Consider the following 12,773-nt stretch of genomic DNA (forward strand, 5'->3'; position numbering starts at 1 on the left):
ATGAGCGAAGTGCTAACAAAGGTAATTTGGTCTGGGACGTTAACAGTGAAGAGATTAACCACCAGTGGGTGAAATCCTATAACGGGGAAATCCTCATTACCTCGTACATTAAAGAGAATCTGATTTCTAATTTGGCATATTTTAGCTCTTTAATGCCAATACATGATCCTCTTATATTTTATTCTATTGCTCCATACACTGCAGCAATTCCCTTTACTCATTCATGCAACCAGCGCAAGCCCTGGTGTCTTCGCTGTCCAAAATGCTGCTACGTCTGGTTAGGCTATTCTGCTTACTTTTCTGAAGCTACTGTTCATGCTACATTTGGCAATGAGAACCTTCTTGATGTCGAAGAGAATCAACTCTTCTTTACTCAGATGCTTGGATTGGGAGAGCAGATTCCATTCGAATGCATTGGGCAGGTAGATGAGATCCGCATGGCTTTTCAGTTTTGTCACTTAAAAGGCATAAAAGGTAAAGCAATGGCAGTTTTTGAAGCTAAAGTGGCAGCTCAATTTGATGCACAAAAATTAGATATAGCTTCTAAGTTTGGCAAGGTCTACACTCATGATATTTGCATTCCAGAGTCACTGGCTGAGAGGCTGTTGCTGAAGCTTGGAGAGATTTCTGAAAGATTTCAAGACAAAATGCTGAAGCTGCTTTAACTGCTATAATTTTTTTTCTTTGCAAAATTTTTAGTTTTACAAAGCTGCTAGATACACGTGACCTGAGAATTTTAATTGGTCAAAATAATTATACATAAATTAAAAATTAAAATATTATTTTTTAATATTCCAGCTGTGACTGTCGAGCTGGTGAGACTGGTGACTGTTCACTGCTGTTAGTATAGTAGCTAGCTACTGTAGCTTGAGACTGAGAAAATTGAATAAAAGAATGGCAGATATAGTTACAGCTGGAGAACAACTGACTGTCATAGAATCAGTTCCTCTATTAGATCCAATAGCTTCTAATGTTGATCTTCAACCATCAGCCCCCAATCTCAACCAGGTAAGACTGTTGTAAAATACACTTAAACTGTTAGAAGCAATAAAATTAACATGATTTTATGAATATAAATGATAGGCTGATCTTAGTAAAATTTGTTAAATTTTAATGTTCCTATACATACGTATATAAATCTTTTGAGCTCAATTCAGCGAAATCTCACACTTAAAACATGTGCACAATAATAATGTTGTACACTATGTTTGTTGATTGTGTATTTGATTCATTGATATGTATACATATTCAATATGATGAATTGTACTAGTACAATGTGTCATAATGCACTCTTTCATTTCATTGAGCACAGAGTGTTGAAATTGTAGAAACACCTTATGGTAACGTAACAGTCACACTACAAGTAAGCAACGCAGTATATAGTACAATGGCATCTAATATTTTACTGTATGTTGAATGTATAGGGTGATTCCAAGAAACCTGCCATTGTTACTTATCATGATGTTGGAATGAATCGTGAGTCGCTTGTTTCTTCTTTATTTTTATTAATTTTTTGAGTACATAGACAGCTCTTGTTTTAATACGTTCATGAGTGATGAAAGTATGACAGAACTATTACCACTCTTCTACTGGATACACATTGATGCACCAGGACAAGTTAGTGTAATACATAATTTTAATGCACTGACATGAGGTGATAAAAACCAGGCCAAAACCCCTGTACTATATAATACAGGGTGATTGGCCAAATTTCGTCAAAAATGACTAGGAGAGAATTCTCCACTTTTATAATTTTTCTGATACATATACATGTTTTTATGCTATTTAGAAATTTTTAGCTGATTCCGATCAAATTTGAATTTTTTATGAATTTTTAAAGTTGCTCCAAAATCGGGCTAAAGTCCCTGTACTATAGTACAGGGATTTTGGTCAAATTTTGTCAAAAATGAAAAGTAGAGAATTCTTCATTTTAATAATTTTTTCTGATGCATATACATGTTTTTATGTTGTGTAGAAAGTTTTAGCTGATTCTGATCAAATTAAATTTTTTTATGAATTTTTAAAGTTGCTCCAAAATCGGGCTAAAGTCCCTGTACTATAGTACAGGGATTTTGGTCAAATTTTGTCAAAAATGAAAAGTAGAGAATTCTTCATTTTAATAATTTTTTCTGATGCATATACATGTTTTTATGTTGTGTAGAAAGTTTTAGCTGATTCTGATCAAATTTAAATTTTTTATGAATTTTTAAAGTTGCTCCAAAATTGGGCCAGAGTCCCTGTGCTATAGTACAGGGATTTTGGCCAAATTTTGCCAAAAAATAAAAAAGAGAGAATTTTCTAGTTTTATAATTTTTTCTGATACATATACATGTACTTACATGTACATGTATGACGTGTAGCAAGTTTGAACTGATTTCAATCAAGTTTAATTTTTTCATGAATTTTTCAAGTTATAAAATTGAGCCAAATTAAGTCCCCTACTGATATCCCCTTGCTCACATCATAGCTTTATTTAGATAGAGCGTGATTCATAATCCTAGACATCAAACGTATCTTTATTAATAATTAATTATCATTGTAGGAAGACGGAGCAGTGACGTTTCCTGATGAGTGAGTAATTACTTGTAACAACAGACATACAAGTACACTCATGAAGCCAATACCCCTACACATTGTCTAGTTGTCTGACCCAAACTTGTGTATTGTCTGACAGACTGTGTGTGTCTTCAATGGAGCCGGTTTTATCAGTTGTAAAGAGGGAGGGGAGATCAGTTGAGGATGTGTTTAGGTTATGTTTGTTTGTAAACTTTTTAGTTACGTTTACCCCACTGTGAATGAGCTGGCAGAACAAGTCGCCATAATTGTTGAATATTTGCAGTAAGAATGATCACACAGACAATGGTTGTAATAATAAAGATCTCTTTATAGTTTAAGTCATTTCATTGGGTTCGGTGTAGGAGCTGGAGCTAACATATTAACAAGATATGCCGTAAGATTAAAAATATGATATTGACACTGATATTTTTGATACTGATACTGATATTAATTACAGATACTGAGTCCTGATAGAGTACGGGGTCTAGTTCTTGTTGATTTCTCAACTGATTCCCTACACTGGGACAATCTTTCTTACTATACCAACAAAGTAATATAGATCCCTGATTCTTTATGAATGTCTTCAATGTCTTGCACTCTTTTTATCCTGTTCTATATGTACGTACACTTGTAGCTTGCAGTTTGGTTATTAAAGACAAACAAGCTTCCAGAAAAAGTTGAAAATTATCTCAGGAGTCATTCATTCACCGTACGCTGTTGTCGTATTTCCAGCATATCAATAACTTTGCCTATTAACGATTACATTTTATATTGCTAGACTAACTCCAAGTCTGATCAAAGTGATGTTTCTGCTACTTATCATCACTACTATCAGAAGCAAAACACTGATAATGTCCGCCTTCTCTTAGACTCTTACTCAAGGCAAGAGAAAAAAAACAACAGTAACAATATCTAAGTATTGTTCTTATTTTGTAGGCGATCAGCAATTTACACTGATATGGTGGAAGAAACGGTTGCACAGTAAGTGATAAAAGAAGATGATTCTTTGTTGAATTGTGTCACAATTTACAGGAGCCCTTGTCAGTGGCTTTTCATAATGAGTCAGCCACAAGCGGAAAATAATGTGGTAATAATAATAATAATAATAATAATAATAATAATAATAGTACATATTGTATTAGCTAGGGATGGGGTGAATGTATCAATTTAATTGTATTGTAAATTATGTTCTTTATATTATAGTCTGAATTCAAAGGATTGCTGGATCCAACTAAGTGCACTGTTCTTGAAGTAATAATAATTCACTGATAATAAATTTATGATTTCTTTTCCTTAGCTGTATGAGACTAATCAGCTAGTACTGGAGGAACAGCCTCAGAAAGTGGCTACCAGTTTCCGTTTGTTTCTCCAGGGACTAGGCCATGCCGTTACACTTGGAGTGAGGCAGAGACTCTCTTCAGGATCAACTGATCTTAAAGGCGTGACTGTCACCACTCAGCAAGAATAACTGAGCCAGAGGCATATATCATTATCTTATAACACTGATTTCAATAACATATACCGGTATATTGTTTATTACTCCTGCTGTGAAGTATTATTGTATATTGTTATAACTCATTACTCTATTTGTATAGTCACTAATTGCAACTGATTCTGCTCCTATTTTTCCTATGTCTTTCATAAGAAGCACTGTCTACATGTAGCTCTTTAGTTATAACTTTTAAAATAACTAACACAATAATAATTATAATCATAATAATGACATTTCACTGCATATAGAAGAGAGAAAGAGACAGAAAGGTATAATAAAAGCGACAGCTATAGTCACTGGATTATCTCCATCCTTCATGATAAGAGAGTGGATCTTCTCCTCCTCCATCCCCCTCTTCAATTGTCTCAGGGTTCCTCAATCCTCCACTCAGTGTTAATGAAGGACCCGGTAAAGTCTCAAGGGCTACACTCATTGGTACGACACTTAGAGTCTCATTGGCATGTCTAACCAATAGACCCATCGTATCAAGCTTTAAAAGTGCATCCTCAATATCAAAACTGACACCTGTTATCTTGAACTTGCTTTTAAGCCAGTCCTCTATCCTTTCCTTAAGTGACTCCTCTGTATCATAGGCAGGGTCCCTTGAAGTGTATGCCAGTCCTGGTACCCCTCTCCTATTGGGAGGACTCAAGAGGAAGACATAAGCTAATAGAGACTCTTTAGATTCCTCATCCTGAGCCCTGTCAGTCAATAGCGTGAGGACGCCGCGATTATTAGACACCGATTTGAAATAGAGCGTCCTAGAGAGGTTAACAAGATAAGCGTTTCTTTTATTCTTGTATCCCAGCCACCCTCTTGCTCCTATCAGTCCAGCCAGACCCAGTCCAATCCAAGCAAAGTCCATGTTATAATCACCGGCAAGAGCAATGCCTTTAGCAGCTGCTACAATACTGCCAAGGAAGACGCTGGAGGTCAAGAAACCTTTGTCAAACATTGACATTCGTATTTTCCCGTCAGGCAGCAAATACTCTAAGTGAGGACATGGCACGTCTTTGAAAACCTTCAGGTGTAGTTTGCTCTCCTTCTTTGAGCGAACGGCTATAAAGACTCTTGTGAATACCTCATTCATTGGTCCTCTTCTCTCGTCTCTCCCGCGACTAAGAACCTTTGAAAAACCAAACTTCAGTTTCTCAAAAAAAGGTACAGGTATCTTCTTGAATCCCCGTGTCCATATCTTGAGTACAGAGTACTGGGAAGGGTCTACGGCGACTCTCACACCTTCACTAGTGTTGTGCTCCTGCAGCAAAAGAAGAACCTTCTCTTTTGGTATCTTGAGGTAGTTTGCTTTGTAGAGGAGGTGCTCTAGTTTGTGTAGGAGCCAGTACTCACTGTCCAGACGATCTTTAGCCGACACTTTGGTAGTAATGGTGTCTTTATCTGGATCTAGACCATCATAAAGAAGCTGAAAAAAAGAGAGAAAAATTTGGTATAAATAAAATTGTATATGCATTTGTAATAATAATAATAATTCTACTGTTTTTTCATACTTTAAGTTCATCCAGTTGAGTGTAGAACTGTTGGAGTATGCAGGTATCCAGTGAAGCTGATAAATCTCTAATCCTTTCCCTCTCCTCTGGACTGAGTAGCTTCCTATCCTCCAGGAGAGTATTGACTAGCATTAATCTCGTGACTGGTATAAACTTGTTTGGCTGGTGTTCACCTATCAAATATGATTCTTCTGTTATTTTTCTTTGAACCCTCTCCTCTCCATTTTTATGAGACGTATCTGCTGGGACTAGTGCTTCAGAAGTAGAAAAACACCTCCCACATTTATCGATTCGTCTTCCTCTTTGCAGAAGAGACAAGAAAGGACCAGAAGAAGAAGAGTGTAGAGATTGTCTTCTAAGTACTGCTGTCGTCATGTGGACCGCCATTTTGAGAGTTAAAATTCAATGATTTTTAACCCCTTAAGAACTCTATTTTAGTGAAGGTTGTCATAGTAACGGTTGCACACAGGGCAGAAGGAAAATAATGGTAAGGGAATCAAAAACCTTCTAAAACTTTATTTTTCTTTTATAGTCAGAAGTAGAAGAAACTCTTAAGAGGATCCAGTCCCATAAAGGTGTTCTTGGGGTCATAGTAGTCAATCAGGAAGGTAAGAAGATAGGAATACTTGGGGCAATGATTTAATGAACCTCTTTGTTATTATCACTGTTTCCTAAGGTATACCCATTCGTACTACAATGGATAATGCCACTACAGTTCAGTATGCTGGTCTTCTTCACTCTCTGACAGCAAAGACTCGTGTTACTGTCAGGGACCTTGACCCAATGAATGAGCTCTACTTCCTGAGAATAAGGACAAAGAAACATGAAATAATGGTTGCACCAGGTACTGAATAATAAATATTATATGTGCATTAATATTGTGTAACTTTTTAGACAAGGATTATCTTTTAATTGTTGTCCAGAACCCAAGCAGCAACTCTTAGACACTTCAAAAAAACTTTTAAAACTATTTAAAAAGAGTATTTATGCTTTAAATTACATGTACATGCGATACTAACTGTCACAATTTTCAAATGTTAATAAAAAATTGAGAACATTAATCAGTCTTTGTTTTTTTCTCCTTACTCTGCCTCCAGCAGTAGCAGCAACAACAGAATCTCCTGCAAAAGCATCCACAGCACAGTCTACACCCCATCAGTCCCACTATCAATATTATAACTAAGACACACCACACGTCAATGTTGTAATATTGTATGAAGTTCCATTCGTAGCGTATGAATGATGGTAGGCCATGTTTGTATCCAATCTCAGCATACAACTCAACAAGGTCAGCACCTTTCTTGACTCCTCCTGCAGCTTTGAACAAAGCACTCATTTTCTTTGTATTTTTCTTGAATTGGTCTTTTTCTTTCACCAATATAGTGCTGATTGCACGTTTCAAATTGTCTTCATTTGCATCTTTAGCGTTCAGCCAGAGACCAAGTTTTTTCACCTTCAGCCTTGAGGCGAGGAAATATTGATCAGCTCCACCAGGTATGCATAGTACAGGGACTTCATTATAGAATGCTTCTTGAATTCCATTGATTCCACAATGGAGTATAGCCAATTTAACTAATGAATGCCCAAGCACTGTAAACTGAGCTACCCATGGTGCTACATAGACAGTTTTATTGTCAATATTTAATCCTAAAAGAACGTGCTGATTTGACTTACGAAGAGACCACACTAGCCTGTACTCTGAAGAAAGTTTGAGCAGAGCCTCAGCCATTTCCCTGTTAATAAACACCGTTGTGCCCATACTAATATAAATGACTGGAGAATGGGCATTAGAAGTGTTTTCTAACCACGTTGAGAGTCTTGAATCAAGAAGAGAATGATCAGGAGGGAGCAATGGGCCTAGGAAATGCTGCAATGGTAATATAACCTGTGGTAGCTCAATTCCAATCACAGTAGTATACAGTGTAGGTTGATATAAGAGCACTTCTAGTGGATTTGAAGAAGGCAAGTAACATTCATCTTCTGCAACAAAAAGAGCCTTTCCTAAAAAAGACATCATTAATGTTTCCAAGGGCAAAAATAAAGCACTTAGGAGTCGATCTACAAAACTCATATCATCGCTTGAAGAAATCAAAAGACTTGGATAAGGCCACGGGACAATAGACCTTGCAATAAAATCTGGCACCACAGTTACTAGCATGATATCTTCAATAGACCATTTCCTTTGAGTATAATAAAGTAAAGACATTGTTGCATGCTCTGATATTACGTAGTCATAATCGCTACCATTCAGTGCATCAATAGTCTCCCGCATTTTAACAAGGTAGTTCTCTTTCTTAAAGGAAGGACTTGTGAAAAAGAGGGACATATTGTATATCCACTTCACAGTACTGATGAAACCCTCCTCGTGTTCTGCAGACTGACTGTACATTTTAAAGGTCTCTGCTGATACCATGTTCGTTTCAATGGTCTCCAACCCCAAACTTTGAGCTCTCTTTATAAACAAATTTTCGTAACCTTCGAGAACAGGGCCTAGGGTGGTGACTTTATGACCTCTTGAAGATAACTCTGCTCCTAGAGAGAGGAGTGGAAGAAAATGAGAAGGAAACATGGAATGAAGGAGAAGGACGGAGAGCTTCTCTTTAGATGAAATAATGTCATCTTCTTTTTGGAGTGATGACAAGCTTGTTACTCTGTAAAAGAGAATTAGGAGGACCAATGCAGCAACCCTTATCATTTTGATCAGAATCATATGCTTTATAACCACGCCTGCAGCACTTTGTAATAACTTGTATCTGTATAAATTATAATTATCATAGAAAGAGAAAGGAGTAGAGAGTAAAAACTGTTCTAAGAAGGCAGAAGGGAATATTTTAAAACAAACTCTTGAGGACTGAACTTTGGTGTGAATGTAGTCAATGTATGCGTGCATGAAGCATGATAATAATATCCTATTTAATCCTATAATCCAGATGATGAATCCTAAGAAGGTGAATAACATGTCTTAATGCACTTAAAACTAGCTGAATCTGTAACTATAAACTTTTCCCTGTGATGAGTCTCACAAAATGCCCTGGGGCAATAGAAACAGTGATATTCTGCCTTTGTGTCACCACAGACAAAACACGAGTGCCTCCTACAATGAAAATCTCCATCGGGTAGCTCCTTCAATCCAATGCACGAGAGATGATATACTTTATAGCAATCTGGATAATCGCATATAACGAGATCGCCTCCCTCATTGCATATGAAGCATTCATCATCGTAAGGATCCTCTTTGCGCTGTTTTGCTGTCTTCATGATACTCGGAGCCTTCCTCTTTCGATTGATGTCGAAAAAAGGGACAAAGTTCTCTTTCGTCGATAAGCTCTTTGCCTTTCCTCCTCCTCCTCCTTCTCTCCCTTTAACTGGCAGAGCTTTTAAGCTCCCAACTGGTCCCTCTCCAGGGCCTTTCTTCTCCTTATTGACTAGCTTTTCTTTTAATTTTGTTCCACTCTTCCTTGAGCTACAAGTAGAGCTAGGAGGAGGCATGACTATGTATTCTACATTGCCCTCTCTTATCAAATCTCCTGGTTTGCTAGCCTCTCGTCTGGCTGCACTCCTAGCACTCCTCCCTTCTCCTTCAATCTTTCTCTGTTTGACCCTTGCTTGGTCTTTATTGAATGATCTTGCCCTCTTACCAGTTCCTTTTCTTGAGGAACTTGGCGGTTGTGGTTTCTCTTGTTTTAATTTCTCCTGTTTGGGTTTCTCGCCTAAAAACCCACTGCAGTTTTGAGCACCACAGAGACACGCTTTCTTTTCATTCCCGAGACAATCAAACTGATAGTCAAAGGTGAGCTCAGTGTCTTCTTTGATGTCTTTAATGGCAAATATACCAATCCTTGTCTCCCCATTCACGGTCCATTTCTGAGTCTCGCAGTTTGGGTCACAGCTGTGATTGATGAAGCGAGCGTGATTCGACTTCACACGAGCATCAATGATCAGGTTACGCTCAAGCGTCAGAAAATAAAAACTCGAGACGGACGCCTCCTGAGTCTTCTTGAGTCTCTCCTGTACGGCGGCCATGTCGACAATCTCCCCCACGTACTCGATGACGAAATCCCCCGGGGAGAGAGAGCGCATGGTTTTCAGACCCCATCCTCGGTTCCCAGTGTAAAAAGTTTGAGTGGGCACTGACTCGTTACGTAGCATTCTTTGGTTTTGACACTTGTCGCCAGCGGGACAGTTCTCGGTACTACATTCGGTGAATATTGCTCTGTTGATGCAGTTAGAGGATGGGCCACAAGGAGACGACTCTGTACACTTGCAAGGCTCTGTCTCAGTCTCTAATGGAGGACGGGACGTGAGGTACTTGTTACGCTACAAAATAAAGAAAAATATGTGAAGGTTCAATAATTAAAGACTCTACCTTAATGTGTACAAAAGACTTGCTTTCTTTCTTAGCTGGTCTTGATTCCTGCTCTCTCAGAGCTGTCAATGCTTCTTGAAAAGCTGCAGCAGACAAAACATAAAACGAGGAAAGGAGAGGATAATTTTACCATTAATGTAGCTAAGAGGCTGTTGCTTGTGACTCTTGTTTTCCTTTACAATAGCGCACTCCTCAGTAAAGGCTAGGACTCGCCCGTGATGTGTCCAGAAGTATTGATTAGACGAAAAGAAGCGGACAAGAAACATGCACTGGGTTGGCTTTGAGTTCCTGAAACTATCTGAAATGTCACAAGGAAGAACTACTTCAGCAGGCCACCATCTAAAAAAGAAAAGGAAGAGTTCATTGTAATTTATAATTGTATGTAAAAAAAAGAGGCTTAAACTGGAATAAATTTGTACAGGGTCTTGGGCCAAATTTCATCAAAAATACACACATAGATATAAAAGAATTCTTGATTTTTAATTGCACTTAAAAAATACTTCAATAAAAAAACATGCAGATAAATATAAATAATTATAGCTCACCTGTAGGCTCCACATTTGACCATTACAATAGAGCCATAGGTGGGAAGGTCATACGAGACACAGTTAGGACAGAGCCATCTCTCCTGACCGGCCCGAGACTGATCCTCATCAGGCAAACACTTAACGTGATAAGCAGCGGAACAGGAATCACAGCAAATGAGAGAACCAGGCTCGCCGCAATCGAGACAAGTGTTCATGTTAAAGTGACGGAGACTTTGAGGCATAGAGGAAGAGATGGACAAATGACGATAACAAATCATCGTCTTATCACTGAGGACCTCACAGCCGGCAATGAGACACGAGTACTTGTGAAGGGAGAGAGGACACTTTAAGCACTGCATTAACTTCTGATTACCAGTGACAGGAGGACCATCGGAACATACGCACTTAGCACAACTGTGCAACCCACAGGAGAGAATGACGTTAGGATTGGAAGAATCAAATTTGAAGTTCCCACAAGAACGAATGCAGGAAAGGTGATAGAGCTGAGAGCATGAGTGATGGGAGCAGGGAACTAGAGAGGAGACTGGATCAACTGACGGCTTCTTGCATGCATAGCATACACTAGGAGACAACGTACACTCGTCACAAACGAATGGGAAGGAAGGAGGAGAGATGAGACCGAGACAATCGACATGGAATGAATTGAGACAATGTCCTTTACAAGTAATGATACACTGAGTGGGGTTGGAGGGATTATCACATATAGAACATATATTTGTAGAGGGAGGGGGCAAAGGGAGAGAAGAGAAGGAGGAGGGAGGGGGTAATGAAGGAGAACCTGTATCCTCTGTAGAGGAGGAGGCTAGGGCAAGATCAGGCTTCGTTTGTTTTTTAAGATGAGATGAAGCAGGTATTGAGATATCAAGAGAGTCACTATCAGTGTCAGTGCTAGGAGGAGTTAGGAGGTCATCAGTACAAGAGGTGAATGTATTAGCTCCTGATGGAAGAGGAGGAGGGCCAGGAGGGAATAACGATGTGTCCTGCATTCTACCATGCCTTTTACGACCCTCGCCACCATTATCAGTGCCACCAGCATTAGTAACACACTCTCTATTTGTTGATGAATGAGTTTCTTCTTCACCACCATTAGCAACAGTGGGAGTGGTTCCGATGAGTAGCGGTTCAGGAGTGACAGTACCAACCTCAGAAAGTGGAGAACAAGTTGCTAAAGCGTTGATCTTCCTTTGGGTCAGTGTTATCTTGTCTCTTAGTGAGTAAGGTGATGCCGTTGACCGTGGAGACACGTTTAAGACTTTATTAGAAGAAGAGACTTCTGAAGGAGGTGGGGAAGTGGACGAAGGTTGAGAATCTTTTGTCTCTGTAATGATAAGTTGTGGTTCATCTTCTTCTGTCGCTTCTAGAGTTACAATAGGCTTTGTGGTCACATCATCTGATTGAGGTTTTTTGTCCACTTTTGGTTTATCATTCTTCTTCTTCTTCGATCCAGATGAGCATCCACCATAATCAAAGATGAATGTCAGTTTCCTCTCCTTGATAGACAGAGCGTTTGCTCTCTTCAGCTCATCAATCCCAACCTCAAAATCCTTCCACAGTGTCTTCTTCTGTGGCTTTGATTTCCCATTTTCATGAACTGATCTGACGGGCTGGATACTCTTAACGGGGACCCACCCGCGCTGGGCGACTATACCGAAATATTGAATGTGATAATGAGTTATGTTCTTCGAGGGAGAGACTCGGAAGTAGATGGCTTTGCTTGGATCGTAGGATATCATAGCTGGCCACAGAACAGAGGACCATGGGGACCAGACCAGGTCACCGATCTTGTATTGAGGTATTAGGCCGGTCTTTGTATTAACTGAACCGGTGACTCCATTAGAGCTCATTCTTAAGAGGGGAAAGGAGAGAGGGAGAGAAAGGGGATTAGTACTGTACTCACTGGTAGCCATTTTTAATCAATGGGTGTGGCTTGATGAAATATTATTATACATTGCATTCTACATTCCTTTCTAAATTGTATCTTTATATATAAGACAAACCCAGTCAAGTTACTGTATTTTCATAATATATATAATATAATAGTACAATTATTATTTTTGTATATATATGAATGAATAGATCAATATCTAAGAAATAAATAATCATATATACCTGTTTAAAACATAAAACTGTTCCTAAATGAACCGAAAACTACTTCTAATCTGGCTTTCTCAAATACTGATTTACCAAAGTGACTGAACAGAGCAGGTCCCTGCTATGATGTGCTATCTATGGTCAGCTCCTTTCCCGCCTCTTTCCACAAATGGCAGCTGCATTTCCACGCCTTAACGGGGCCTTTTGACCAA

General features: G+C 38.8%; 5 protein-coding genes across 6 annotated transcripts; 2 read left to right on the top strand and 3 right to left on the bottom strand.

Moving 5' to 3' along the window:
* Positions 1-802: 802 nt before the first annotated feature.
* Positions 803-4,158, top strand: LOC100632193 (protein NDRG1-like). Its single transcript, XM_011412221.2, has 14 exons — positions 803-1,008; positions 1,313-1,363; positions 1,425-1,476; positions 1,526-1,617; positions 2,543-2,571; positions 2,776-2,838; positions 2,890-2,950; positions 3,014-3,106; positions 3,191-3,265; positions 3,335-3,438; positions 3,493-3,537; positions 3,589-3,643; positions 3,760-3,807; positions 3,854-4,158. Exons 1-14 carry the CDS (start codon positions 895-897, stop codon positions 4,022-4,024), a joined length of 1,053 nt encoding a protein of 350 aa, XP_011410523.2. The 5' UTR covers positions 803-894; the 3' UTR covers positions 4,025-4,158.
* LOC100632321 (transmembrane protein 143-like) lies at positions 4,063-5,961 on the bottom strand. The gene is made up of 2 exons (XM_003384615.2): positions 5,557-5,961; positions 4,063-5,471 (listed from the first exon to the last, which is right to left on the bottom strand). The coding sequence occupies exons 1-2, from the start codon at positions 5,941-5,943 to the stop codon at positions 4,350-4,352; spliced, it is 1,509 nt and encodes a 502-aa protein (XP_003384663.1). The 5' UTR covers positions 5,944-5,961; the 3' UTR covers positions 4,063-4,349.
* Positions 5,952-6,617, top strand: LOC100635768 (dynein light chain roadblock-type 2-like). Its single transcript, XM_003384558.3, has 4 exons — positions 5,952-6,043; positions 6,089-6,164; positions 6,233-6,400; positions 6,451-6,617. Exons 1-4 carry the CDS (start codon positions 6,041-6,043, stop codon positions 6,498-6,500), a joined length of 297 nt encoding a protein of 98 aa, XP_003384606.1. The 5' UTR covers positions 5,952-6,040; the 3' UTR covers positions 6,501-6,617.
* LOC105316922 (UDP-glucuronosyltransferase 1-1-like) lies at positions 6,594-8,462 on the bottom strand. The gene has a single exon (XM_011412222.2). The coding sequence runs from the start codon at positions 8,444-8,446 to the stop codon at positions 6,614-6,616; it is 1,833 nt and encodes a 610-aa protein (XP_011410524.2). The 5' UTR covers positions 8,447-8,462; the 3' UTR covers positions 6,594-6,613.
* LOC100632445 (histone-lysine N-methyltransferase NSD2-like) lies at positions 8,304-12,690 on the bottom strand. 2 transcript variants are annotated; one of them, XM_019993782.1, is made up of 5 exons: positions 12,580-12,690; positions 10,468-12,315; positions 10,053-10,261; positions 9,923-10,005; positions 8,304-9,873 (listed from the first exon to the last, which is right to left on the bottom strand). In XM_019993782.1, exons 2-5 carry the CDS (start codon positions 12,312-12,314, stop codon positions 8,497-8,499), a joined length of 3,516 nt encoding a protein of 1,171 aa, XP_019849341.1. In that variant the 5' UTR covers position 12,315; positions 12,580-12,690; the 3' UTR covers positions 8,304-8,496. The 2 variants fall into 2 exon arrangements, with proteins under 2 accessions (XP_019849341.1, XP_019849342.1); XM_019993783.1 differs by lacking the exon at positions 12,580-12,690 and having other exon boundaries at positions 10,468-12,376.
* Positions 12,691-12,773: the final 83 nt, after the last annotated feature.

The sequence above is a fragment of the Amphimedon queenslandica genome, unplaced genomic scaffold (genome assembly GCF_000090795.2).
Source record: "Amphimedon queenslandica unplaced genomic scaffold, v1.1 AMPQUscaffold_13489, whole genome shotgun sequence".
NCBI lineage: Eukaryota > Metazoa > Porifera > Demospongiae > Haplosclerida > Niphatidae > Amphimedon > Amphimedon queenslandica.

What these genes read in the sequence shown, in the direction of transcription:
- LOC100632193 (XM_011412221.2), top strand. Translation starts at nt 895, where the DNA reads ATGGCAGATATAGTTACAGCTGGAGAACAACTGACTGTCATAGAATCA. An exon ending in TTTCTTACTATACCAACAAA is followed by an intron (nt 3,107 to 3,190) that starts GTAATATAGATC and finishes GTACACTTGTAG; the next exon opens with CTTGCAGTTTGGTTATTAAA. An exon ending in CTCTTAGACTCTTACTCAAG is followed by an intron (nt 3,439 to 3,492) that starts GCAAGAGAAAAA and finishes CTTATTTTGTAG; the next exon opens with GCGATCAGCAATTTACACTG.
- LOC100632321 (XM_003384615.2), bottom strand. Translation starts at nt 5,943, where the DNA reads ATGGCGGTCCACATGACGACAGCAGTACTTAGAAGACAATCTCTACAC. An exon ending in CTCAACTGGATGAACTTAAA is followed by an intron (nt 5,472 to 5,556) that starts GTATGAAAAAAC and finishes TCTTTTTTTCAG; the next exon opens with CTTCTTTATGATGGTCTAGA.
- LOC100635768 (XM_003384558.3), top strand. An exon ending in CATAGTAGTCAATCAGGAAG is followed by an intron (nt 6,165 to 6,232) that starts GTAAGAAGATAG and finishes CTGTTTCCTAAG; the next exon opens with GTATACCCATTCGTACTACA. An exon ending in TGAAATAATGGTTGCACCAG is followed by an intron (nt 6,401 to 6,450) that starts GTACTGAATAAT and finishes GTAACTTTTTAG; the next exon opens with ACAAGGATTATCTTTTAATT.
- LOC105316922 (XM_011412222.2), bottom strand. Translation starts at nt 8,446, where the DNA reads ATGCACGCATACATTGACTACATTCACACCAAAGTTCAGTCCTCAAGA.
- LOC100632445 (XM_019993782.1), bottom strand. Translation starts at nt 12,314, where the DNA reads ATGAGCTCTAATGGAGTCACCGGTTCAGTTAATACAAAGACCGGCCTA. An exon ending in GTCAAATGTGGAGCCTACAG is followed by an intron (nt 10,262 to 10,467) that starts GTGAGCTATAAT and finishes TTTCTTTTTTAG; the next exon opens with ATGGTGGCCTGCTGAAGTAG. An exon ending in GCCTCTTAGCTACATTAATG is followed by an intron (nt 10,006 to 10,052) that starts GTAAAATTATCC and finishes TGTCTGCTGCAG; the next exon opens with CTTTTCAAGAAGCATTGACA.